General features: G+C 39.5%; 1 protein-coding gene across 8 annotated transcripts in view; it reads right to left on the bottom strand.

Annotated features, from left to right (window-relative positions):
• LOC137194589 (rho GTPase-activating protein 12-like) overlaps nt 1-25433 on the bottom strand; it is a 69208-nt gene extending 43775 nt beyond the window's left edge. For 2 of the 8 annotated variants that reach the window (XM_067606628.1, XM_067606632.1), the window contains exons 1-2: nt 25135-25433; nt 14204-14969 (exon numbers count right to left, since the gene is read on the bottom strand). In XM_067606628.1, the coding sequence (XP_067462729.1) occupies nt 14204-14896 (693 nt within the window). In that variant the 5' untranslated portion in view covers nt 14897-14969; nt 25135-25433. Of the gene's footprint in view, nt 1-3790; nt 3963-14203; nt 14970-25124 lie in introns of those variants that run through there. The other 6 variants (XM_067606630.1, XM_067606634.1, XM_067606631.1 and 3 more) reach the window with 4 other exon arrangements.
• Between the last annotated feature and the right edge of the window lie 1193 nt (nt 25434-26626).

Raw genomic sequence — 26626 nt, 5'->3', positions numbered from 1 at the left:
AAACTCCAAATAAGGAGGTCTTGAGCCTATGAAGAAACATTCAGGCCTGTTTCATTTCGAGAACATCAGAGGCTAGAAAAGACAACGAATGCATAAATTCAGTTTGTTCTAACCAGTTAAATGAGGCTCTGATGAGCTGGTTGTGTCATTTAGCTGTAGTTACATCCTTTAAACGATGCTGCTATCCAAACAGCATTGTAAACAGGTGCTGCGCTTGTCACCACAAAGTACGAACTGCTTAAATCTGCATTGAGATCATTCCTCTTGTGACTCCTCTGTTTTTTCTCTGACCAATCAATTTGGATGTAGAGACAGTCAAGTAGAAGTTGACTAACATATACCTCGGTCAAACACTGAATCGAACTCAGATGAACCATGCATGTATTATAGGAACTGGATACTAGACTCAAAGACGCCTATTCGCTCAAATGAAAATTGCTCGCCTGGCATATAAGCTAGAGAGCTTTTCTATGTTCTGCATAGTGTGGCCCACTGTATATTCGCACTAGTGTTTCTCCTGCTGGTCATTAGCTTTTCTTAGCTCTGGGAAAGTTTTGCAGATATAAAACCTTCATGGATTAGAAATCATAATACAAAAAGTAATAATTGACCTTGTTTGCAGTTGGAGGTGTCCTGTCAACAGCTTTACAGGCATCTCTTATATAATGTTGATCTATGGGAAAATGCTTTTTGGGCTGCAATATCGCAAGTGATCACTGGGGGAAATTAGCAGTAAGGCTAAGTGGTGGCAAGGTGTCCAGTTCTCTCAATACATCCATGAGTTGAAGAGAGATGATGAGGAACTGAATGAATGTTTCACTTGACTGCAAACTGCCATCTCATTCCCAATTGATTTTAGGACACATTTGACAATGTGGACAACAAATGGATCTTTTTCAGGACCCGAAAATGAGATAAAACGACCATTAGTTGTCAAAACGTGTCTTGCTGAACTCAGAAAGCATGTACACAAGTACATGAGATTTGGAAATATGAGTTTTTCATAATCACAGGTTTACATGCGACCAAGAGTTTCTAAATTATGAAAAAATGAGGTCTTTACCAGCCTGTTTGCCATGCACAGCACTGGAACAAAGCTTAAGCTGGGATCACGCTGTAATTGATCCCCAACCAGATCATAGTCCTTCCATTTACACACTGGTTTCTTTATCCCGTGACCTTGTGCCCTGCGTGATTATAACAACACTGTAAACCAGTCTGGACTATGTTGTTAAGCTACGAGGAGAGGGTTTAAAAAAAAAAAACTCATTTGCTTAAGATGCACTGACCCACTGACATCAAACCTCCAACTTGTGACGTCTATAAGAAACTCACTGTAAGCCCTGTGAGGAAAGTAGGTCTTTGTAATTGAAGGCTAAACCAGCCTGACTGCCTAACATGCATTGTCTTCATCTAGGCTTTAATTGCACAAACACACACATAACATATGAATGACTCCTACACATTCCTTACATGCCCCATGCCTTGCAAATTAAGGTAATTGTTAGCCTCATGTTAGCAACGGTATGGCATGACGACAATATCAGAAAAATAATAGAGAAAATATAGCAGCAGATGAAGCGAATTTCCCTGAAATCAATCATTTTTATCTCAAATACAACATATATTCAGCAATATGTAGCAGTTTATTTATTGAAATAATTTTACTGAAGAATCATCTTTATTTCAGTCTAAACTTTCTTCATCTTTTGACATGTAGATTAAGTAATAATTGTTCACGTTGAGATCTTCAAACGGCTTGTTTTGTCCAAACAGTTTACAATGATATAAAACAGAGAAAAGCTGCAAATCCTCACATTTCAAACACTGGATCCCAAGAATGTTTGGTGTTTTGGCTTGAAAAAGGACTACAAAAAAAGTGCATTGGTTATTAAAATAATTGCATATTTTTTAAATTTTCTGTCAGTCATCTACAATTCTGAACTGTATTCAGTCAATTTTCAAACAGATGCGACAAATACTTCACAGAAAGACAAAGTGAAAAAAGAAAATAACAAAAGATAGTTAAACACGTGCATTATAATCAGATCAAAAGGCTAAATGTACAACTAAAAAAAAAAAGACTGTTGCCAAGTTAATCATCTCTGAACTACACTCTGGGGGCAAAGTACAAACAAAGTAAGTCCTTTCAACTGGAAAGTGAGAAATTATAGTGTACACCGCCATCGGCCAGACAAGCATGAGTACACATGGGCAGGGCCACAAGGAAACCTTTATTTATGTTGGAGCGGGAGATTATATGGTGAGAGCAGCTCTCTCTCATTTAGAGGTGCTCGGATATATACGCTGGGTTATGAAGAGATAGATCTCATAACTTGAGGGAGAGCAGTCTATAAACAGTTGCATTAAAACAGGACGTTTTTCTAATGTATTATGAACTGGTCACATTAAAACTACAAATGTAATTGTAACAGTATATCTTATAAGAGGTGAAAGGTTTCTCAAGAGGCTGGGAATTGCTGTCTTTTATAGTATGTAACACTAGATAAAAAGGGAGCAAATGAAGGAAATGTTGCTATTAGTATGTCAGTTTAAAGTAATGTTATGTAAAATGCATATAATTGTAATTGGAAACATTAATGATTAAAAAGCTGTTTTTTAAAAAAGGGTTTTAAGTGAACTGAACTAAAGAGTTAATGGCTTTAACAGCTTTATGCTGCCTGTAAATTCATTTTTAAGACACTAAACATAAAGTTAAGTTTACATTCAGTTCTTGATCATTTTGAAAAAGAAAGCACTGTTCTGTGAAAAATATTCTCTTCAGTGCATTAAATACCTAAAATATAAGTCATACTATCTGTGTAAATAAAAACTATATCTGAAATCCACATAAATATCACAGAATATTCTGTCCTGCGTGCCAGCCCGCTTCCTCCTCGTCCTCTCTCCTATCGTCACCGCTGCCCTGAGCTCGTCTCACCAGCCAGCTGTCCAAACAAATGTTACGTAGCTGGCGCTTATGTAATGAAGCATGCCAAGTGCTTAGCGCATCCTCTTAGCTACCCTGTCGCATGCCATCATCAGTTTTGAACGTTTCTGGATACAACTGAACATCCTGTCTTCTTCCTCCCGGCTACTGATTTTATGGACTCAGTTAAAAAAAAAAAAAAAAGTAGCCTGGATTCCAACAATCAATGTTATGGATCACTGTGAGCACTCTTGGTGAACGTATGGATAATAAATACAAGTCTGCCCCTGAGCTTGTGAACGCAAGCTGCATGATCAGCAGCTGTGATTGTGAGTGTGTTTCTGTGAGAGAGAGAGAGAGAGAGACAAAGACAGAGCTGAGAAAGAATAGTCACATAAGCTCTGAGTGTGTGTGTGTGTGTATGACTGAAGCAAGATAACTTTAGAGCTCAGCGCTCTCTGCTTGCGTGACTGGGATGAAAATATCAGAGCTATGTATAGGAACACGCCTAATGAAATTTAAAAACAGTCAGGACTTCATTTAAAAGATAATTCTCTTAAGAGTGCCACAAACAAGAGCAAATGCTATAGAAGCAGCTGTGTGCATCTGTGTGCTAAAGTGCTTCCTGCAACCCCCCCCCCCCCCCCCCCCAAAAAAAAGATGCCTTGCAATGAGTTGCATTGTGTTAAGAGATATTAACAAGCATTCATCACTGCACGATACATTGTCTGATACAAAAATATACAGTATTGAATCACTGTTGTACTGCTGTGACTTGGCAAAAAAAAACTGACTGTTTCTGTAATTTTTGAGTGTTTTCTGGCTCCGGTACACGTATGTGAATAAAAGAAGCTGTCTTACCGTCTCATTCTCATCTGGGTACATACTGTCCTGTAGCAGAGTTGCCGCTGCAGAGGAAATAAGTCTTGTAGCCGGCGCTGCTGCTGACACGGACGCTGATGATGCAGAGAAACACAGCAGCCTCTGCCTATTCACAAACTCTCTCCCTGACTGACATGTCACTGTGGGCAAACCAGATAATGTCACTCTGGGATGCTCTCTAAAAAATGCACACACACTCAGAAACACGCACGCGGACTCTTCTTCACTCACACGTTCTTACATAAACAGAGAGAGAGAGAGAGAGAGAGAGAGAGAAATAGAGAGAGAGAAAGATCACACAGGGCTCAGTGATACTCGCTCTCCCTGAACTACCACAACACACACACACCGCTTGACCTGCCCTCCCATAATGTCATAATGCCGCTCTGCACGAACACACACACAGCACAGGACGCCCAAGATGACATAATAACTAACATGCATGTACACACACACACACACACACACACACACACACACACACACACACAAATATCCAATTGAAGCTCACAGAGGGATTAAGAAAAGCTCCATAAAGTGAGGAACTGTTTGCCCCCTGCCCCCCCCACCACACACACACACACACACACACACTTTGCTTCTGTGACTCTAATCAAAGAAGCCATACAGGGCAAAGTAATGGTTTACACTGGATGATCTCCTATAATCACTATCTAGAATATCTATTATACCGCTCACAGTTGTGGTTTGTTTATCTTCTTGCTTATCAGGAGCATGATTCTGATCATACAGGCTTAGGGCTGGGTGTTGAATATTTTTTTGGACACAGAGTATCTATATAAATGTATTAAGCTGTCTGCTAATGTTACAATGTTATTCATAGGAAAGCTGGTGAAGGTAGTGGATCATCTAAGGAACCATAGATCATTATATTAAAAAAAACAAAACAATTTAAGCATTAATTAAAAACAAAAAAACAAAAGAATTAAGCATATTGAGAGCTACTTTTGGACTAATCAAGCACACAATAGGGACATTAAAAATGTGTCAACTGTCAACAGATTTGACTATACAATTTATACCAAAATATCTAGTACTTAAGGCCATTTTAAGCAATATTTTAAAATAATAAGCTTGAATGCTTTATGATAAACAGTATATACTTTGACCATTTTATTCACATGACCCACTGCCTGCACAAAATATGTACAATTTTGCAGTATTTGAGTTACAGGGAGCTCATCTTTTTTTAAAATGAAGAAAGACATTACTGCATGTGAACCTATTTTTTGCAGTGTTGAAGGGCGGTCGAATCACAGTGCTGCATCATAAAGAGGTTTATTCTGACTGCTAGACAAGAGCTGGAAGAGAAGCAGGTGAATTTGAAATGAGGACAGAAGAAAACAGACAGAAACTTGCCCCTGCTCTTTTACACAAGAACCAAGCAGTGGGTCAGCTGCCAGACCGCCTGAAGCTCGGTGTGTTTGTGTGTGTGTGTGTGTGTTCCAGGTGAGCACAGTACAGAACGGTACTATAAACCCCTCGGGGCTGCTTCATAACGCTGACAATGAGCACACAAACTGACACTCCCACAGCTCTCAGTACTCCACTGAGACTTCCCTTCTTTTTTCCCCCCAAATGAACTACTGTTTGCTGACAGTGATTTTCTTGAAAAGGAGAGATCTGTGAAGCCTTTTTGAGGCTCAAATCCCATACATACATACAGAATTCATGACAGACAACAGTGCATCTAGTGCACCAAAGATTTTGTCTTCATTAAAGGACCTGTGTGTAGGATTCAGGGTGATCTACTGGCAGAAATGGAAAATAATATTAATAAATATGTTTTCATTAGTGTATAATCACCTGAAACTAAGAATCATTGTGTTTTTGTTACCTTAGAATGAGCCCTTTATATCTACATAGGAAGCAGGTCCTCTTCCACGGAGCCCGCCATGTTTCTACAGTAGCCCAGAATGGACAAACCAAACACTGGCTATAGAGAGGACCTTTCATGTTTTTTGTGAGTTTTGCAGCCACTGTAGGTTCTCCTACACACTTGAAAGAGGAGGGTTAGAGGAGGGTATTCAGTTGGTTGCAATCTACAATCTCATCGCTAGATGCCACTTAATCCTACGCACTGGTCCTTTAACTGATACTGGTGTATTTTAAGAAGGGACTAAGACAACCAACAGTAGAGCTGAAGGGATTAGTTGGTCGACAGAATATTTAACTCGATTCTTTTCACTATCGATTAATTTGTTGGTTATTTTCTTGATTAATTGATGTTTGGTCCATAAAATGTCAGAAAATGGTGAAAAATATTGATCACTGTTTCCTAGAGTCCAAGATGATGTCTTCAAATGTCTTGTTTTGTCCCGATCCACAGTTCACAACCCAAAAATATTCAGTTTACTGTCAAAGGAGACGAAAGAAACCAGAAAATATTCACATTTGAGAAGCTGGAATCACAGAAATCACAGAATCTGGACATTTTTTTCTTAAAATGTGACTCAAAACAATTAATCAATTATCAGACTAGATTAATTTAATAGTTGGCATCTAATCAATTAATTGACTAATCGTTGCTGTTCTAGAAGATTATAGAACAGTAAATAGACTTTCTTTGGGTTTTGGACTATTTTTCGGCCAGAACAAGCATTTTGATCTTGGGTTCAGGAAAGTGGGTATTCTTCATGGTTTTCTGACATTTCATAAACCAAATAAGTTTTTGATTAATCAAGAAAATACCGCAGATTAATTGATAAGGAAAAGAACCGTTCAATGCAGCCCTGATAAACAATGAACACTGAATGGTGGCTCAGATGTAAGAGAAGTGGGTTTGTGACAGAAGGTCACCAGTTATAATCCTCAAACAATCTGGCAGGAAACCTGACAGAGTAAGATAAGAAAGAATATAAACCCACAGATAAAGAAATTATGTAACCAACAACTTTAGCAAATGTTGGGAAGATAGTGAGTCTGTGAAAGTCTGCAGGTGGTTTATTTAATTTCGGCGTTGCTACACTCTCCTCCTGTCGACAGTTCAGCGTCATTGTGCCCTTGAGCAATGCATTTAATTGCTGCAGTGCTCAGTATCCAACAGCAGAAGCACAGAGAAAGTGTTTAAACTGTATAAATGTAAACCAAGTCAAAACTAGCAATACATTTGTGCTCTATTACATTTTTTTTAAACAAATTGGAGCCGGTGGTTTATTATTTTTCCATCTGGGGGTCTTGAAAGAACATTTGAGACCCTCTGAAAGAGGATGATTTAGCATCTAAATGACTCTGCAGTGAGTTCAGACCCTCCCTGCCAACTTGTGATATAATAAGCCTTTTTAATAAGGCAGAGAATGAGAATTAACAGTAGTGCAGATGGCTTGGCTCCCATAACAGATCCTTCTGACTATGTGTGTGTGTGTGTGTGTGAACAAATTTGTATGCATGTGTCGGCTCACGTGTGTCTCTGCATAACCGAACAGCGATGAATGCTAAAAAGTGAGCGAGAGAGAGAGTGAATGAATGACTGACTGGATTAATAAATGACCGATTTTATGCTCTACGGACATACGTTTATGTGCGTGGGTGTGTTCGACAACTTAATGTAAAACAAGGTGTGACGGTGTAAAGACGCACACTTGCAAACTCAACTTCCTACCACTCTAGGTAATCAAACAAATGAGGAAGTGCTTCCTCCAATCAATCATCCTGGTGAGAGTCATTAGAGGTTTTTAGTTGATTACAGCTGTCATAAAGAACGATGGGAGTCTACAGGGTTGAGTGGGTGTTATTGACTGTGACAATCAAGAGAATCAGAGAGGGGGGGGTGGGGGGGTACAGACAGAGAGAGACCAGACTGGCTCCAGGTCTTATTTATGTAAATCTAACATTTGAAGACTTTTAAGTGCCTGTCATTTTCAAAAGCGAGACACTGGCCAGAAGCTTCATTCTTCTACTTTGTTCTAATTAATTTGACGTCAAATGCATCTCATATTTGAAGTTAACTGTTAATTTTGTTATATATTTTCTTACCGAATCACTTCCTACTAAAAAGAGTGTGCCAAGCAACACGAGCAACTGATTTACAGACTTAATGTTGATCCTTATGAGAAGATCCTTTTGTTTGGGGGGTAATTACAGACTTCTTAGGCTTTTAATATCAGTTTTGAAATCAAAGACTTGTAAAGCTTCCTCAAGACTTACTGTGAACACACAGTAAAGAGAAAGAGAGAGGTTCTAGTTGAAAGGGGGATGTATCATGCACATTTCAGGTCTATATTTATATTCTGGGGCTCTACTGGAATATCTTTGCATGATTTACAGTTAAAAAAAACCACCTTTTTATCTTATACTGGCCCTCTACGAAGCCCTGCAGTTCAGACTCTGTCTTTTTAAGGCAGTAGTAGGATATTACTTCTTTTTCTTGTTCTTTACTCGAAATGGAAACCTCTCAAATGCATCCGTGCGAGCCTGATTCTGATCTGAAATATGCGAGTGGACAATGTGAACAACCTCAGAAAAAAGGTCACGGAACGAACGGCTGTTTGTGGGAATGCACGAACGATCTGATGTCATCACAAGCAGGCTGAGCCCTTGACTTTTGCATTTCAGGGAACATTGTTACATACGTTCACCTCAAGTTTAGGACCTTCCGACACCATAACAGCATAAAAGAAAAGCATGAAATGTTCCCTTTTACATCACAGTGTTTGCTGAATAACAGCTCCAGGTTAATTCAGGGCTAAGCTGGGCTGAATGAGGATAGAAACACAGGGCTAATCTATTATAACACCAAGGCAATCAACGCACCAAAACATCAAGCTGAAGTTCAAACTCTGGTTCAGGTACAGTAGTTTTTCCTGAACATAATAATGTTCAGTCAATATGCATGCTTTACATGGCCCCACATTTTGTGTGAGGTCCGGATATCCTCATGTATTGTGTAATAAGTGAATATGATCTTTGCACCAGTGTCAATGAATGATAAAAACTCATCTGTAACACACCCCTCAACTCTGTCTGTAACACACCCCATTACCATATGAGGACTGTCATTAGATGCCTTTACTACATTACTCAACTCTTCAACAAGCTGATTCAGTTTGTAAGACATATAAGGAGCATTTTAAGCTCTGCTCTTGTATCTGGAATATTTAGTCTGTTATTTCCCCACCTGAGGAGCCAATCTCTTAAACTCTCCTTTTTAAATTAATTTTGCATCATAGAGGTCCACATATTTTTATGCTTCAACTGTAAATTTCTCCTCATCCACTGTGACAGCTCCAAGTCCATCCAGTGTGCAATCATAAGACAAGAAAAGGTCAGGGTACAGTAGCAAGGATGTTACAGTGTGAGTCTGCTGTTTTTGGAGCTGAAAACTGAGTAATAAATTTCCCCAAAGTAATTATACAATGTTTTTAAATTCAGAGCATATAGCATAGTCGGTGTTTCTCACATGTGCTGTAGGATTATTATGATCCTGAAGGAAGAGGGATGATGAAAAGCAGAATGGATGAGGTGGTGCAGTGAAGCAGCAAATTAAAATACACTGAGACCTTGACAGCCATTATATTCAGTGGCTGGAGGGAAACATCTGCTTCAGTGAATACAATGATCAGTCCCCCGTGGCCAGGGGCTTTAAGAGGTACTGTGTGCATGGAAGTATCAAGTGATATTTCAGTCGGTAACTTCAACATCTTTCAACTAAGGATCAATGGCTAATGGGCTTAGGAGAAACTCAGTAGTAACGTATTGAGAGCTCTTTGCCTAAAACATTTCTTTTATCACTTTATAGTTGCGTTGCAGCATGTCTCCTCTAAACTATGTGCTTTCTGCTTTGGATTCAGTGGGTGCAGCAGTACTAAATGGGGACAACATTATGGGAAAAATGTTGTTTACCATCTGTTGAGATTAACTGCAATAAATGCCTGCTACTTTTTTACCAAAACTTATACCTATACTGATCTGCCAGTAATGCCCAAAAGCAAATTTCCACTCACTTCTAACCTCTGCTAAAACCTGAGCTAACCCAAGCTAACTACCAGGGGTGAGTGCAACTCAACACTTCCTGTAGCTATCAATTCTCTTTGCTGGAATGTCAAGAAGCGACAGGAAGTGGTGAGCTTACAGTAATAGCTGGACTTTGTCCCTGTGATGCCTTGTACAAGGCAGTTGGGAAATAAAACAAGGAAACACAAACGGCCTTTCTCACAAGACAGAATGACACAGTGGGTCCTTATGAAATAGGCTAACTGCAATGCTTGTTAGCTTGGTTGCTAACAGGACAATAAGCTGGCACAGTTTTCAAAAGATGTATTATGTACCATCTTATCTCATAAATGTCTGTGAACCATTCCTCTTTTGTTAAGCAGTTTATACTCAAACAGAAGAGGGTTAAATAAAAGTAGATGACAGAACAAAGCTAATCAGCAACCGTTTGACTGTCCAGCTCTCTATTCCCTCAAAGGTCTGTGCTGTCAAGGTGGCTTGCTACAGGTCAACAGCACAAATTCAAGTGTGAAAGTTCAGCTAAGTTTAATTATGCCACAGATTTGCACAGATTTACTCACCCTCCCTTGAGCAAATCCACAGATCACAGAATTCCACTGAAATTAGGCTAATCGATTTTAAATTCCGGTGTGACCCGGCCTTTAGGCAAACTGGGAAAATCCTCTTTTTACACTAAAATGGAGAGGAAATAACTCAGTTAAAGCCCAAATCATCCAAATCAGTCGTTCAGATCTAATAAAAATGTCAGTTTAGAGAAGGACCCATAAAGAGGAGACACAATTAGGGATGGGTATCATTAGGATTCTATCAATACTACTACTCCTACTGATAATCCTTATCAGTCCGGCTCTTTATTGATACTCTTATCAGTTCCTTTTCATTACTAATGAACTGCTTTCTAAAAAATATATACTGTATATATAATATTTTTTATATAAGAATAAATTCAGAACAGGATTAGAAATTATTTACATTTTAAATGTAGCTAAATACTGTTTCCAGAGCAGCAACAGTACCTCTGAAAGTCACTATATAAACTCAATAATATATATCTCACTGGACACAAATCTAAAATGTCAATAAAACAAATATCATTATATTTATGATATATTATATTATCATATTCCTGACATCAATACTGAGCGAAGTTTAGAAAGGATGAAGAACATATAAATGAGTCACTATCATTCATTCATCCTGTCCTCCTCCCTCGGCGGCTGATATGATTCACTGCCTGCAGGTACCGCTGGTAAAGAGAGGAGGGGCTGCCCTGGCTGTGGTTATGTAAAACATATCAGCGGTGGATGGGATACGGCAGGCAAAGCAGTTGAAAATAACGCTTTTCGACACGTTTATGCTTGTAGGACAGGTGTACTCTTATTGGCTTTTTACTTTGAGGGGTTTTATGGCACTTACAGTAACAAGCGTAGCTGTCGTCAACTCCAGTAAAACGTTATCTTTCACTTCACCTGGTTCAGTGTCTCAACAGTGATCTCCCTGCTCTGCTGTCCGCTGTGTGTGGTGAATCAGCTGAGTCCCACCCTCAAGTTAAACACCGAGGTGAGGCTGCAGCACGACCATAAATTACACCAATATGTAAAAATTTAGAACTGGTTACAACTCAGAACTGGGTTTCAGGGGGGCATCCCTATTTACAACTCTCCCAAACCTTCTTAAAAAGCAGCTCAGCTGTCTGAGATAATGACGAATAGATGGTGTAATCACAGTCATGCACTCCGTTCCAATTACAGTGCCAAGGAATGAGGCTTGAACGGTGGTGACTGTTGAAAGTGGAGTAACCACAAAAGTAGCGACAAAGTAGGCCTGAGTGTCAGGTCCAGTGTAGGAGATAAGAGCCTGACAAGGAGTAGCTCTGCAGACACACTCATCTTAGGCCTGACCGAGCAGCTTATCGGAGTTGAATGCTGAATGAGGTGGCAATAAGGAACAACGCCCGGAAGCTGGAAACATAAATACACACACACTGCTCTACGTTGTGCATTTATATTGCTGCTTTGGTTTCATGTTAAGTCATTCTTCTCCTGCGTTATCAGTCACCCCCTTATTTCCTATCCTTTTAAAAATTACATAAAAGGAAAAAAAAAAAATAGGTAGATAAGATAACACATGAGAGGAGAAAAGATAAGATGAGGGGACGGGCAGGGGTGGGGGGGAGGGGGGGAGGTAAGGCCTGCATATTTTAATAAGTCCTGAGTCACGACTGATCTGTTTTTACCTGCATCATGCTGTCAGGACAGAGGAAATACAAACAAGCAAGTCAGTTTCACAACACCAGGCCCGTGCAGGGAAACACCCATTCCCTGGCTCGCTCACATGGCTTTGAAGGTTTTCACCTGACCAAACAACAGTCAGTCACTAAAGGAATAGCATGGTGTTAACAAATTCATCACTCATCTTATTGATGAAAACGGTGCTGCACCAATATGGAGCCCTATATATTAAAGACAGAACAACACAGAGAAGGTGAATACAGATGAAAGATTTGATCTATGAAGATAATTCACAATTACATGTCCTTATATAGGAAAATACTCAACAAGGTATAATGTCACAGCTAACTGTGGTGTCCCTCAGAGTGCTTTATCACAGTTAAAAAATTAAAACTTATCGTGCAGAACTTAAGCATGCTGGTTGTACAAAAAGTTCTGATATAAAAAAACAAACCATAAACAGCATCGGGAAACTTTAAAAACTATATTATTGTTTTTGACTTCAGGTACCAAACTACGGATTGTACCTTTAGGTGTTTCACATTAAGTATTAGTGCTCTTACTGTGATTACTTGCGGTCTAAAACAGATGTCACTTCAAGGACATTCATTTAGAAGAGGAACTAAACTGATGACCATAGCTATGTATCTAATTTTAACAGCCAATCAGAAATAAATACTTTCCGTTGCCGTGGAATAGAAGAGCTTCAATCATTAACTGAACAAGTACATGAGGGAGGAACACGTGTTAAAACACACACATGTGATTTTGTATTTGCTGTGATATTTGCATTTTGCTGATCAAATGACAAAGACATGAGAAAAATCACAACAGAGTTTACTTGGTAGTGAAAGCTGAACTGGTTGTCTATATAACCAAAAACGAGCTTTACTACTCTGACCTTTCTTCTCCCGTTTACATTACACACAGGAAGGAAGGAGCTCCATTGTGACGTGGAACTGAATGGCCTTCATGGTGTATATGGACTTTGAAACTCACTTTTAGATAACCTTTCACAAACAAAGGAGTCTGTGGTTACATCAACGTGTAATGCGTCACAAATCAAACTAAAGTTTCAGTAGGTCAGTAGATTGTGTTGTCCCTGCTAAGTCAGCTTTGGGCGTGTTGAAAACGTGTCAAAGAAAAATATCAGTTCAGCATCTTACTGTCTTACATTTGTTTTTCTTAACCTGTCACTTGTTTTAACACAAGATGGTTTTAAAACATCTCACCAAAGGACTGCAGCTGAAAATGTGTCCGCTGGGTAATGCTGGCACAGAAATGCTGATGTCTGTTGTCCTTAATTAGAAAAGAATAAATATAATAACAATAATAACGTCATCTCTAGAGGGTAGTTAAATCATGGTTATAACACTTAAAAGAAGAAGGATAAGAATAGAAAGAATTGCTCTGTGAAAATGGACTATAGTGGGCAGAATTCCTCTAAAGTGGTTGACAAAAAAGTGAAAGGAGTATGACATAAGCGCACACCCAAAAACCCAAATGACATTAAAAAAATCTGCTGTAAATCTTCAAAGTCAAGTGTTTTAACACAAATAACTTTGCAAAGCAACAGCGGTGTTAGAAGACTATTCTTGTTTGCCATGGTACCGTGGCAGAATTGATATTTATGACACATTAGTGCTGGTATTTAGGTCACAATTCCACAAACTGTAAAAAGCACATGTAACTTGAACACAACCTTAACTGTAATCCACTCCTTTGCGTACACAAAGAGGGGTTATACCCGGTGGCAGCGCTACACAGACCTGGTTTCTATTTTCTCACAGGCTTTTGTTCAGCAGCAGACTGAGCTAATGATCTCAGGAACAAACATCCCCTTTGACCAAGCTCGCTAGTAATCAGCTGTCTCATCCCGCTGAGGCTCGCTGTCGGAAGCTGCATTTAGCTGCTCCGCAGAAGCTTTAGAGCCTGATTGACACAACAAAAAGTTCTTCAGTCGGTGAAAAGGTCAGATCCCCTAAAAATGTAAAATACATGAAAAGGTCATGAGAGGAATAAGTAGAAACTTCTGCACAAAACGTGGAGGGAAAATTCCAGTGTCACACAGGAAATCATCTACCAACAGGAAATGGTAACACCGCTAAATAGGAATTAAAATTAGGGTCAAGTTTCAAACATATAAAACCGTTTGACAGCAATTCAATCAAATTTTCTCTGACTTTACCTGGAGATGTTCGGTGGAACTGCTGCTCAGTTCGTCTCCGGATTCGGAGTCGTTGGTGCGTCTCTCTTCACCCGCAGAGTCACAGTGTTGGGTGCTGTCCACATCCAGCGGGGCTCTGATCATGTTTGGGGATCTGGCTCGGGTGCGGGGAAGGGACCCGCCTCGGTGGGCGGGCTGGGGGCCGCCGCCGTGGACGAGGATGTCAGCCAAAGCTCGTTCGTGGTCGGTGGGAGTGCTTGGAGGGTGATGGTGGTTACTGTCCCTGCGCTGATTCGGGGGACTGAAGTGTCCAGAAGAGGCAGATTGAGCGGAGGGTGAGCGCCGGTAGCTGGATTCGTGTCTGTGAAGGTTCTCGGTCGAAGTGTTGTGGAGTCCCAGGTCTAGATTGGTTGGTTTTACCCAGAGTGCTCCGCCGCTTTGTGGGGTTGTGTTACCGGTGGCGGCAGGAGGATGTGGCAGAGGTTTAGGAGGAGGCATGAGGGCCTTGCGGACCTCTCTGACATACTGAGCAGGTACATAGATAGGTTTACTCCCCTCCTCCTTCTTCACCTGCCACCAGTCGTCGTTGGTTTTCTTGACCAGCATGTAGCATTCCCCCTGTTGGATGGTGATGAGGCGGTCTTTGGACGTGTATTCATAGTCGTACTCTACCTCGATGTAGACCTGGCCCGGGGCGATAGGCAGCTCCGCCATGATGCCTCTTACTGTCCACCAGACAGCTCACCGCAAGAGGAAGATCTTTATTAGCATGGCCTCCAGAGCAAAGCTGAGGGAACACAAACAGATTTAAACTAAATATCAATAATAGTTCCATGTAGATACATTTCCATTTTAAAACTTTTGATTGTAACTTCATATTCCAAAATAATTATCGAATCTGTAACTGGACCGTTACAGTGGCCTAGACGTCTAATATGTCTACCGTTTAACTGCAATGTCCTTGGTTCAAATCTGACCGGGGACTTTCTCTACATTTCCTGACTGCTTCTCTACTTTGTTATTACATCGAGGCAAAAATGCCAAAAATTCATTTTAATAGTGTTTTCACTGTTGTGTCGCTTCCTCTGAAACACATTTCACTTTGCAGCAGGAATTTGCTTCAATATTATGCAAAGATAACAAGTTTTCAGGCCGTACATTAGTTTACTTTCCACTGAAAGATTGTATTTAACTTAAATGAATTCTTTAAGGAAAACAAATTTAAACATTACTTAACACTAGTAAAAATCCTTCAGCACCAGAAAGTTGTGTGTTTTATATTTCTATCAGAGATGGCAGCAGTTAGATGTTTTAGATTAGATTAGATTTAGATTTCCTTTAATGGTCATTTTTATGCACTTTCATACATAAAAATGAAAAAAACGTGTTGCTTAAAAACACCAGACAAAAATAAACACAAGATACTGCAAGGGTCAATAAATAGTCAATAAATATAGTAGCTAATAATTAAATGAAGAGGTGGCCGGTGAAAATATGAGTCACATAAAACAGTTCACGCTCCATCTGATCCAGAATGATCACATGGTGCGGTTGATAAGATAAAGAAGAACTGGGTGGATACCGTAGGAAGCAATATAGATTGTTGCTGGTCACCTAAAGAAATTCAAACATCATGAACTAAAAATCCAAGGGAGAAGGTGTTTTAGTAACGGATAAGCTGCCAATAGACCTCTGGGAAGGACAATACATTGCATCAAAGATGGACTTTAAATCAAATTAAAATAATAAAATGTTTACCAAAAAAAAAAAAAAAAACGATAAATGAGAATGGTGCCTCTTCTTTTTCCGTCTCTCTTACACATCACACGCTGAATCAGAAGCAAACAACCATGTCTTTCAAAACTCAGTTAACCCAATCAGAACAAATGAATGAGATACAAACTGAAGAGCTGTAATCCTCTTCAAAGGCTGTGTGCACAGTCCACTCAGAGCTTCAGAGCAGGACATCAGATTATACGGAAGGAGGGAAGACAGTAATGTGACTCGCATTGTCGTCTTCCACTACTCTTGTCTCTGTTTTTCTGTGTCTGTCTTTCTCCCTCCCTGTTCCTCTGGCTGCCGCTGACAGCTAGTCAAGCAGCGACTCAGGCATGTTGCTGCTGAGCGGAGAGATTAGTCGGATGGCACACATAGTTTCCCGCTGAAGTCACCTATGTGTACACACACACACACACACACACACACACACACACACACACACACACACATGCACACACACCATGAGGTGACGCGCCAGCACACCTTGAGCAACACGTGCTTTGAAGTGTTTCTTTTTAAACTTGAGCAATTCAAAAAAAAAAAAAATCCTCATAACTCAACTGACGGTGACCACAAGAATTATACAATGGAGCCAAGCCTCGGATTAAAAGGCATGTCTTATCTGTGTTGAATGTTTTATTAAAGTTATGGTTCAGCTGGTAAGCAGGAGTGTGACGGTGCAGATTGAGTTGTCATGTTCTGCCTCGGGCTACCAATGTACATGGGCTATTTTGATAGAAAGACATGGTGTAATGTTGCTACTGGTGCTGGTTAGAACTTCAGAAAAGAAATATTTCATGCTTTAAGAAGTTTAAAGGAGACAAAGCACACACATTTCCAGGTCTATATTTATATTCTGTAATTTTTGCTGGAATATCTTTGCATGATTTACAGTTCAAAAAATTTCTTATTTATCTTATACTGACACTTTACGCAGCCCCTCAGTTCAGCCTCTATCTGAAACAGGCCGTTTTAGCTCCTATCTCTATAAGGCCCCCGCCCCCGATGAGCCCACTCTGTTCTGATTAGCCAACTTCAGGAAGCTGCATCTCAGAGGCCACGCTAACAAACAGCAGTAGTAGCATTTCACTGCTTTTTCTCATTCTTTACTCGAACTGGAAACTTCTCGAAGACATCCGTACATGTTTGTACATGTACATGCTACAAAACGGATAGGTGTTTGTGTGTATCCACAAACAATCGGACATCATTACGTAGAGGAAGTAAAGGTGACCTTGGCTTTCAGGGAGCATTTTTACATATGTTCACCTCAAGTTTTGGACCTTTGACCATGTTTAACATAGACCCCCAACATTACAACAGTGTAAAAATAACAGAACATCACAAAAACCATATGGTGTCCCCTTTAAGAATTGAAGGACGTGCATCTAGCTCTGTTTATTGTGTTTTGTGTTGTGATTTTAACAGCACTCAGCCCATAGACTTCACCCTGCACTCTATGGCCATATTGGAATTGGATGTTAAGTTTTGGCATTGCATAAAAATGCCTCATATACCTCTTTGTTAGCTCTTATTTTTTAATATATATCTAGCCCAAGTGTTTGTTTTGCATTAAAACCATAGCTAGAGATAACTGGGATGTTCATGATCTGGGAGATTAAACTTTTGCAATCATTGTAAATCGCACACAAGAGTGTGAGTCTTTACTTATGCCTAAATGTACACTTTAACAAATAAACGTGTCAAGCCCACTAGCACGTGAAAACAATGAAATAACTTTTAACCAAATTAGACCAAGAACACTATGCGTACATCATGTAAACTTGATAAGTTTTAGTGTTTAGTTATTGTGACATCTTATCATAACAGCCACATGAATCTAATCCGCATAGTATTTTAAAAGCTAAAAACAGCCCAAACATCTTCATTATTACTGGGACCTCAAACAAAGTTCATATGTAAATGTCTGGAGTACAACATGCAGAAACAAAATCAAACTTACCGTCTATGCTGAACACTTTAGCCTCTCTAAAAATACATCTTATGTCTCCTCTAAGAAGTTTTAACCCCAGCTGAGCGACACCCTGACAAGACAGAGGTGCAGTCTGGCTGGACATCATCTTATATTGGGGTGGCAGGATATTACAGCATCAGCAGCAGTTACGTCAGGATATGACAATGACAGTCGTAATGACAATTCTGCAAAGTCATCATTGAGTAACATCCAGTGAAACATTTGTCCTATAAACATGTGAAGGTGAAGGTGTAGACAATTGATTAATGAGTAATCAAGTCTAGATATGTCTTTATATTCATGACTCACACATACACAAACACACACACACAGATCCACATGTCCTATGATGGACTTCTTTAATAAGAGTCGCATCCTTTTTTTCAACCCAGCGCCATTGCTGCAGATTGGGCACCAAACCGAACACACAACAAATACATTTCACTGCCAATTCTGTGGGTCGTGGCTGACAAAATGCTACTGGATCGGATCTATTTGGGTGGCATATTTTGCAAGCCTATTCTTATCAAGTATGAGACAAAGAAGGTGTGCAAACTGCACGTGTATAAAGCCACATTACTTACGCCCTTTTATTACCACTTGAATAAAGGTCAAATGATGTCATCATAGAAGTTGGCGCTGAGCAGTAGGGCCTTACTCATTAACCTGTGACCCAATTCATGTGGGTGGCCTGGCAGGAAGTGGACCACGTTTTTTCTGTTTCTATCTAATCCTCGTGCTAAAGACATGTGGACTCCAGCACACACAAAAAAAGATAAGCAACCTGACTAATGGGGTACTTTTAAAAAAAAAAAAAAAGGAGAGCAATAATTAAAAATATGCAAAAAATAAAATCAAAGATATACTTGGAGCCTGTTGATGAGACAGCGAGAAAGTGCAAATGAAAGAGTGTAATAAAATAATCACATTCTTTACATCATTAAGAGCAATCAAGATAATCAATGATTAGTGCTTATTACTCACAACTGGGCAGCCATACAGCACTTTCTCTACCAGTCTGCACCAATGACTCTATATAAATATGGACGTCATTACAGCTCTAGGTCATAAGTCCCGCCCCCTCCATGTTAGCAGATGGGACATGAGCCAAACTAAAAAAAAAACAAAGTACACGTGAAATAAATTTCTTCCCAAAGATGGTTTCTGTCATTTTAGGTAGTTCTTATCACACTGATGTTTGTCCAAGTGCTCATTTTTCTAATAAGTTTGTTTTTAATTAGTTATTTGACGATATAAAAAGGGGGTGTGACGTCATGATTGACAGCTGTCACAGCTGCTCTCAAACCTCCGTCAGATGGCGGGAAAGCTGAGGAGGCGTGTCCCGCGGGCCGTCATCCCGCCGCACGACTCTACTGCGCAGACTCTGGTTTCCAAATGATGTCACACGAGCAAGATGGCAGCTCCCAGGAACAGAAGTTTGACTTTTGCATAGCGGTGGGAAGTGGAGAGGCGTCGTCCATATTTATATACATTCAGTGGTATGCACTCACATCATCCACTGTAGGTGTGAGATTGTATCTGTGCTCTCTTCCACATCACACTATCACACTATCTAACATGATGTACTGCATATCAGAGCTCTGTGGTCGGCTCCGAGCTGCCACAGGCGGATCTTTCCTTTAGTTCTCCAATACTGGAAAATATAACTAGGAGCAGACAGTGAGCCTTTCTTTCTACACCTGAAAAGTCTGCAGTAAACATTATTCTTTGCTCTACTCTAGAAGTATTATCAGCTGATGAATTAGCCCCGGTGGCTGGGGATTTCTGGGACTTACAAGTCACTGTATCTGTTGCAGTGAATTTCCTGTCCCACTTGCACAACATTTCCCCTTGTTGTTTTCATTTCACTCAGTTCAATTCAATTTTATTTATACAGCGCCGAATCACAACAAAAGTCATCTCAAGGCACTCCTCTTCAATGTTCTGCCAAAGTTTTAAAGTAAATAACAGACCAGTCTGACAGCTGTGGGTTAAAAAAATTCATTTAGACTGAAACATGTCACCTCAGGTGATGGAGTGCAACTAAAACCTTGACTGAAGTTACGCTAAAATGGAAAATTACAATACAAACGTTTTCCATGATTTTACATCTTCTATGTAACAATAAATGCAAGAAAATTTGACAGTTGTCCAACTACATTTACTTCTAGGATAAGGGTTTATCTTTGATGGTTAACTTATTCTGTACTCTAAAGCAGAAACAAAACTTTTAAATGTTAGAGCTGCAACTAACGATTATTTTCATTATCAATGAATCTGTTCAAGTTGTTCAGTCTCTAAAATGGTGACAAATGTTGATCACTGTTTCCCAAAGTCCAAGATGCAACCTAAAATATCCAGTTTTGTCCTGAACGAGTCTGACAGTCCACAAACCAGAAAACATTCACATTTAAGAAGCTGGAACCAGAGAATTTTGGCATTTTTTCTTAAAACAATTAAGCGATTATCAAAATAGTTCTGTTGACCGACTTCGGCCACATTCAGACTAAATCAGGCGGTGCGGCGACAACACCAGTCCTCCCATTCATCTGAATGGGAGTTGTGTGTTTAGGCTGGGGGAATTTTGACCGCAGTGGCGAGAAAACAACTTATGGAGAAATGCAACCTGACGTCACGCTGCAGTGGCCAATCACAGCCGGCGATAAGACTGCTGAGAGCTGTAAAACTCTGCCGTGAGGGAGTACAAAGACGTTACTAGGAGGAAGGAAGGACATTTCTCTTTGATTGATAACGTTAAAAGTTCGATTTTGCTGTCAGCTTCCTGACTCATTTAAAAAAAAAGATGAGAGAAAAATTAAAGAGAGAGAAATTAAAAATGTATTTTAAGATGTTTTCTAGACTAAAATGTGTTATACAAGTAGCCCCGCCCCCACCGGGTCTAACAACTGAGCATTAATATCAATTTATACTGTCAAAATGTCTTCTGCCTTGAAACTGTGCAAGTCTACTAACAAGACAAATATTAATTACGACTTTTTTTTTATCACTCTTATTCTTCATACTGAATAGGATTAGCGATTGAAGTCCCTCGGGCAGTTGTCTCTCTCACTTATCCTTGCCTAGATTAAGCTTCAGCATCAGCACCGCGTTTAGTAGACGGCACAGATCTTCAGAGTCCGGTCAACAAAATCAGAGGAAGGGCCTTAATTTGATGTGATGGTAGTAAGATTTACAGCAGGTTGTGGAGTGGATGGGTGGGTCTGAGGAATAAAACTATCTATGGCTACAGGACATCAAGGAAAGGCTTTTCTTAGCCGAAGCGCTGGGATTGATGGGAAGAGAGAAGAGACTTATGTGGGTCTGTTTGAACCGATATGTGGTGGAAAATCTGCCGTTGTCAGCACATGTAGGAAACACACCCTCCTATTTTCTCCCACCTCAGCAAAATAGAAAGCAACACCTCTGAAGGGGTTTTTTTTTTTGACATGAGCTCAGGAAAGGTTTCCACTGAAACATGGACAAGTCAGGCTGAGTGAGACTGCTGTGCATCGGGTCTCACATGACTCTTGTTAGCAGACTGTTTCTATCCAGAGCTGGCCTGCCAGTGATTACTTTAAGTGAGTTATTTTCATCAGAGAGAGCTAATTTCTCTTCTATAATGGAGGTATTTATAGAGGAGGGAAAATAGGTTGGAGAGATGGTTATCAGTCTCACAAAGCTCAGTTTCAGTGTTCACATACTGCTGCTACATAACAGCCAACATGTCAACTTTTCAGATGAATATAAAACAAAACACTATGATTTTTTTTCCCCCCCAGTTACTCTACATTATCCACAAATGTCAGCTTTCATTGGAAATACATTTAAGAAACAGTTCTTAAAAAGACAGTTGAAAGGGAGTACATTTACCTCCACCCAGGGTCCGAAATCAACACCCACCAAGCGCCAAATGCAGGTAGATTTTCAGAGTAAATCTCAGAGGGCGGGTAAATGTCTGTACCAAAATAGACATGTAATAAAAATATCTGGCATGATGGCTCAGAGGAAATTACGCAAGTTTGTCCCTTTACAGTGTAAACACGCCCATCATATGTGTTTTTTCACGTGTCTGACAGTCTGAGGCGATTGAGCGCCACCCACAGACCTTCTCGAGTGCTGCTAGTTTCTTGGCACTGTTTACCGTACGGGACATCAGCTACTCGGCATCGCAACTCTCCGCTAAACTGTCCTTTGCTGACAGTCTGCTGCTGGCTACCATTAAAAAGGCAATTTATTATTGTGGCCATTTAAAAATATGAGTGGCTGGTGGATTTTTTCATCTACCAGTCCCCTCAGCAGGTGAGTCAAAAAGTTAATTTAGGACACTGACTCCACTGGATCAGCACATAAAAGCAAAACTATCAGCATGGATAAGTGAGGAAATATGTATTTAAGCCTTGGTACCGGCGACAGCTGTGGCTGGAGGCGTTATGTTTTCGGGGTGTCGGTCCATCCGTCCCATTCTCATCCCATCCACTTGGACTCAAGGATGTACTGATTAGAATTTGGTGGTCAAAAGGTCAAAGGTCATAACCACTGTGACCTCACAAAACATGTTTTTAGCCATTAGTCAAGAATTCATATTCTAATTGTGACAAAGTTTCACACAAATGGAAAAAATGATGAAGTGATGATATTTTATGTCCAAAAGGAACAAAGGTCAACTTCACTGTGACATCATGTGACAGTGTAACACCTTTGTGGCCTTTATTCGACACCATGACTCAGGAACAGAAGGGACTGGAGATTGTGATCATATTTCACATTTGCTCAGATGCTGAACTGGTGACACTAATTTTGGGTGTCCACTTTCACACCATGGTGATTGTTTGGATGTGCTGCCGGGTTGAAGATGTGTGAAGCATCCATGTTGTTGAATTTGTAGCTTCTTAGCAGCAACATCCTTATCTGAAGCTTTATCTACTGTCACAGCTACAACTTTGTGTTCAATCAGAATCAGCTTTATTGGCCAAATATGTGAACATATACAAAGAAAATACACTTAATACCTTTTAATTAAATCCCTTCAAAATCTTCACTACAATTATAACATGAGTCTGGACAGACATGGATGTTTTTTGTTTTTGTAGTTTGGGTGAACAAAACAACCCTTAACCATGAGAAACTGATTCCATTAGCTGTAACATCAGGAACAAGCTAAAAACAGTCAAATAGTGCACTGTGACCTTCACACGTGGTCACACCAAATATAGGTTCCTGTTCCCCTGAACTGCTTAGATTCAGCACAGGCTGCTCCAGTTAACACCTCTCACCAAGACTTTCCTCGAAACTCAGCTCCCCGGGGTCTCATACGACTGTTATAACCACAATCTGTCACACCTCAACAAACCTCAGCCAGCTGCAGCTCATCTAATGTGAGCATCTTCAGAGTTCACACAGCATAGATAAAACACACAAAAAAGTAAATGCTTTGATGTAGGCAGGTTTCCCACAATATAAACAAGAGCGGGGACTTCAGGTGAACAAAGTCATCTGAGTATGACATAATCTTCCTCCCATGTTCCTGTGCAGGAACCACTCAGTAAATAGTTCACCTCAGTTACAAGTAAATAAACCAGTTCACACAGGCATCACAACTGTCTGTAGCCAAAGAAAGTCTATGATTTATGGTGTTCAAACAATTTGGTGATTAGCTCATTGACAGAGAATCAGTTTTAGAATTATAACTAACCACAAATGTACAAATGTTTTTTTGATGAACTGACTAATTGTTTATAAAATGTTTATAAAATGTCACAAAATCTTCAACTGGCTTGATTTCTCCGACCAAAAGTCCAAAACAGAAATTTGTTCCATTTACAACAGAAAAATCCTCACATCTTTTAAAGCAAACATCTTGCACTTTTATTTGATCAATTAACAAAATTGTTGACAACTTATCCTCTAAGCACTGATCAATTTGTCATTTCAGACATAAGTATAATGATGTTAGCAATTGCAAGTAATTGTTGTTGATATTCTCCAATTAAACGATTAAAAACTGAATACTTTTAGTCATTATATGACATCACTTTGGGCTGTAACAACTTCTAGGGCTGCAACTAGTGATTATTTTCATGATCAATTAATCTGTTGATTATCTTCTCAATTAATCGATTTTTTTATTTTTTATTTTTTATATTATTATTTGGACTATAAAATGTCAAAAGAATGTGAAAAATGTCCATCACAGTTTCCCAAAGCCCAAGATGCAACCTAAAATGTCTTGTTTTGTCCCGCCCAGCAGTCCACAACCCAAAAATATTCAGTTTACAATCATAGAGGACTAAAGAAACCAGAAAATATTCACATTTAAGGAACTGATCCAGAGAATTTCAGCATTTTTTCTTTAAAAAAAAAAAAGAGTCTCAAAATGATTAATTGATTATAAAAAAAATTGATACAGAATAATTTTCTATAGATCAACTAATCAATTAATCGACTAATTATTGCAGCTCTAATAACTTCTGATGGACGTCGTTATTATTGTTTATGTTATAGGCAAAATGAATTACAATAACATGACACAAATCAATAATGAATCGACCAGACTCGCTGTGATTTATTTTCCACTTTTCACTGCTCTTAGTCTCAATTTAGAAAAGGAGAACATCTGAAATCTAATCTTCACCTTGAATATCGTCATTTATCACATTCAAAAGTTTAAATTATAGGTCACCTGCTTTCCTCAACAAGCTCTGTGAGCTGCAATAACAAACAACTGCTGCATCATGACAGGTTCATTTCACTGGTGACAGCTAGTGAAGTTCAACCACTACCCAAATTTCACCATTTATGCCTAAATTAGCGAAATACCAGCATAACATCAACTTCATAGTACCAGCAGAGTCACCTTGTTACGCGTTATGGGAGTTTTTAATTTATACGTTACCCTTGGATGACATTTGGCTTATTCCTGAAGGGATTAACTTTCAGTTCCTGATATTTGTACAGCATTCATCTCAACTTCCCAACTATGGGGGCACTTCGGTGCAATTTCTAGTGAGGATATACAAGATTTAACTTATCTTTAATTTATATCCACGTTTTGTAATCTAGCCGTGAAGTTACACCTCCTCGCTGGGCGTGTGTCTTGGGTTTCCAGGAGCTAATTTGTCGCTAACGTTAGCTTGCTAATTAGCTTTCTGGCTACATATTCCTGGTGTCCCGTAGTCAAAAGATCCACACCTTAACGTACCTTCTCCGCTGGTGTCAGACAGTCCTTCGGAGACGATAAAACACACTCCAGTGGTCCCGGCTGACGTTTAATTCCCCGTTAACTTTCCTGTCGACCGACCACCGTCTGAAAGTAGTTCTTCACTTGTCAGGTTTTTGAGACGGCAGCGCTCCCGTCCTGCTCTGTCCCGGCCGGTGTAATCCGCAGCAGCGCGGTGCTCGCTCCCGTTGACTCCTGCCTGCTCTGCCAACTTTGGCAACTACCTTCAAGCAAAGATCGTATATTTTGTAAGACGAACCACTCTGCTGCTTTTTCCCCTCCCGCACCCGCCCGATCTGTGGACACCCCGGGTAAACACTGGTGTTACCATGGTGACCAATGTAGTACAGAGGCACTGCCGGTACCGATGTTTCGAGCAAATAATAAATATAGCTTTATTTGACAACCGTTTGTTTCTGTGAAGAGTAATGTATAGTATAAGCAGCGGTGGAAAGTAACTAAGTACATTATCTGAGTATTTCCATCACATGTCAGAGGGAAATATTGTACTTTCTACTCCATTTCTACATTAATTTGATAGATTTTGTTAATTTTCAGACGAAGATTTGACATAAAGTAATATATTTTGGTATTCTAACTGTTGTTTAATTGTTCTTTTCTTTTTTTTATTTGATATGCACTTTGAGCTGCATTAATGTGTGGAAGATGCAACATGAATAAACTGTATTATTATTATTGTTATAATTAAGAAAACATATGATACAAGTATATAATTATAATTAATAAGATATGATACCCAAAGTATCTAAAATTGACAACACTGAAATGCTCTTACATATATTTGTTAGTGATGAAAACAATCAATGAAATATACTAAAATGTTATATAGTCTAAACTGTAGTCTAAATATTTATATAAACTATTTAGATTACAGTATTTACTACTTTTACTTAAGTAAAGAATCTGAATACTTCTTTCACCACTTCTAAGTTTCATTAGCATTTCCATTAACAGTAATTTAAAAAAAGTACCACGTTTCGATGAGCGAAAATATGTTCAGAGTGAGGACTCTTGTCTAATTTGTACTCTATGGTCGGAGCCCTCAGGTGTTCAGGGTGCAAACAGGCAGGAAGCGCCACCTGGTGGTGATCACACGGAACTACAACTATATAGCTGTGAGGTGGTGTTGTTCCTGATAGGAGGGAAGCTTGAGTTATAGGACAGGTTCTCCATTTTTCAAGTCTGTCTTAAAACAACAATCAGGTGCCAAAATGAACATTGAAACAGGTTTTTCTTGCTGTAATGATTCCTCCGGTTTATATGGTCCATTAGAAGATCCCTTCATGATGCACTTACAATGTAAGTGATGGGGGGCAAAATCCACAGTCCTCCTCTTGTGGAAAAATGAAGCTTCAGCATCCAAATGAATCAAATCAAGTAGATATCTTTCAATGCTGCAGTCTTTTTAGTGCCAAAGTCCCTCTTTTTGTTACTATACTCCCACTGCAGCTCA

This window comes from Thunnus thynnus, chromosome 12, assembly GCF_963924715.1.
Source record: "Thunnus thynnus chromosome 12, fThuThy2.1, whole genome shotgun sequence".
Lineage (NCBI taxonomy): Eukaryota > Metazoa > Chordata > Actinopteri > Scombriformes > Scombridae > Thunnus > Thunnus thynnus.
Note: the sequence above shows the minus strand (reverse complement) of the source record. Positions and strands in the feature narration are given on the sequence as shown.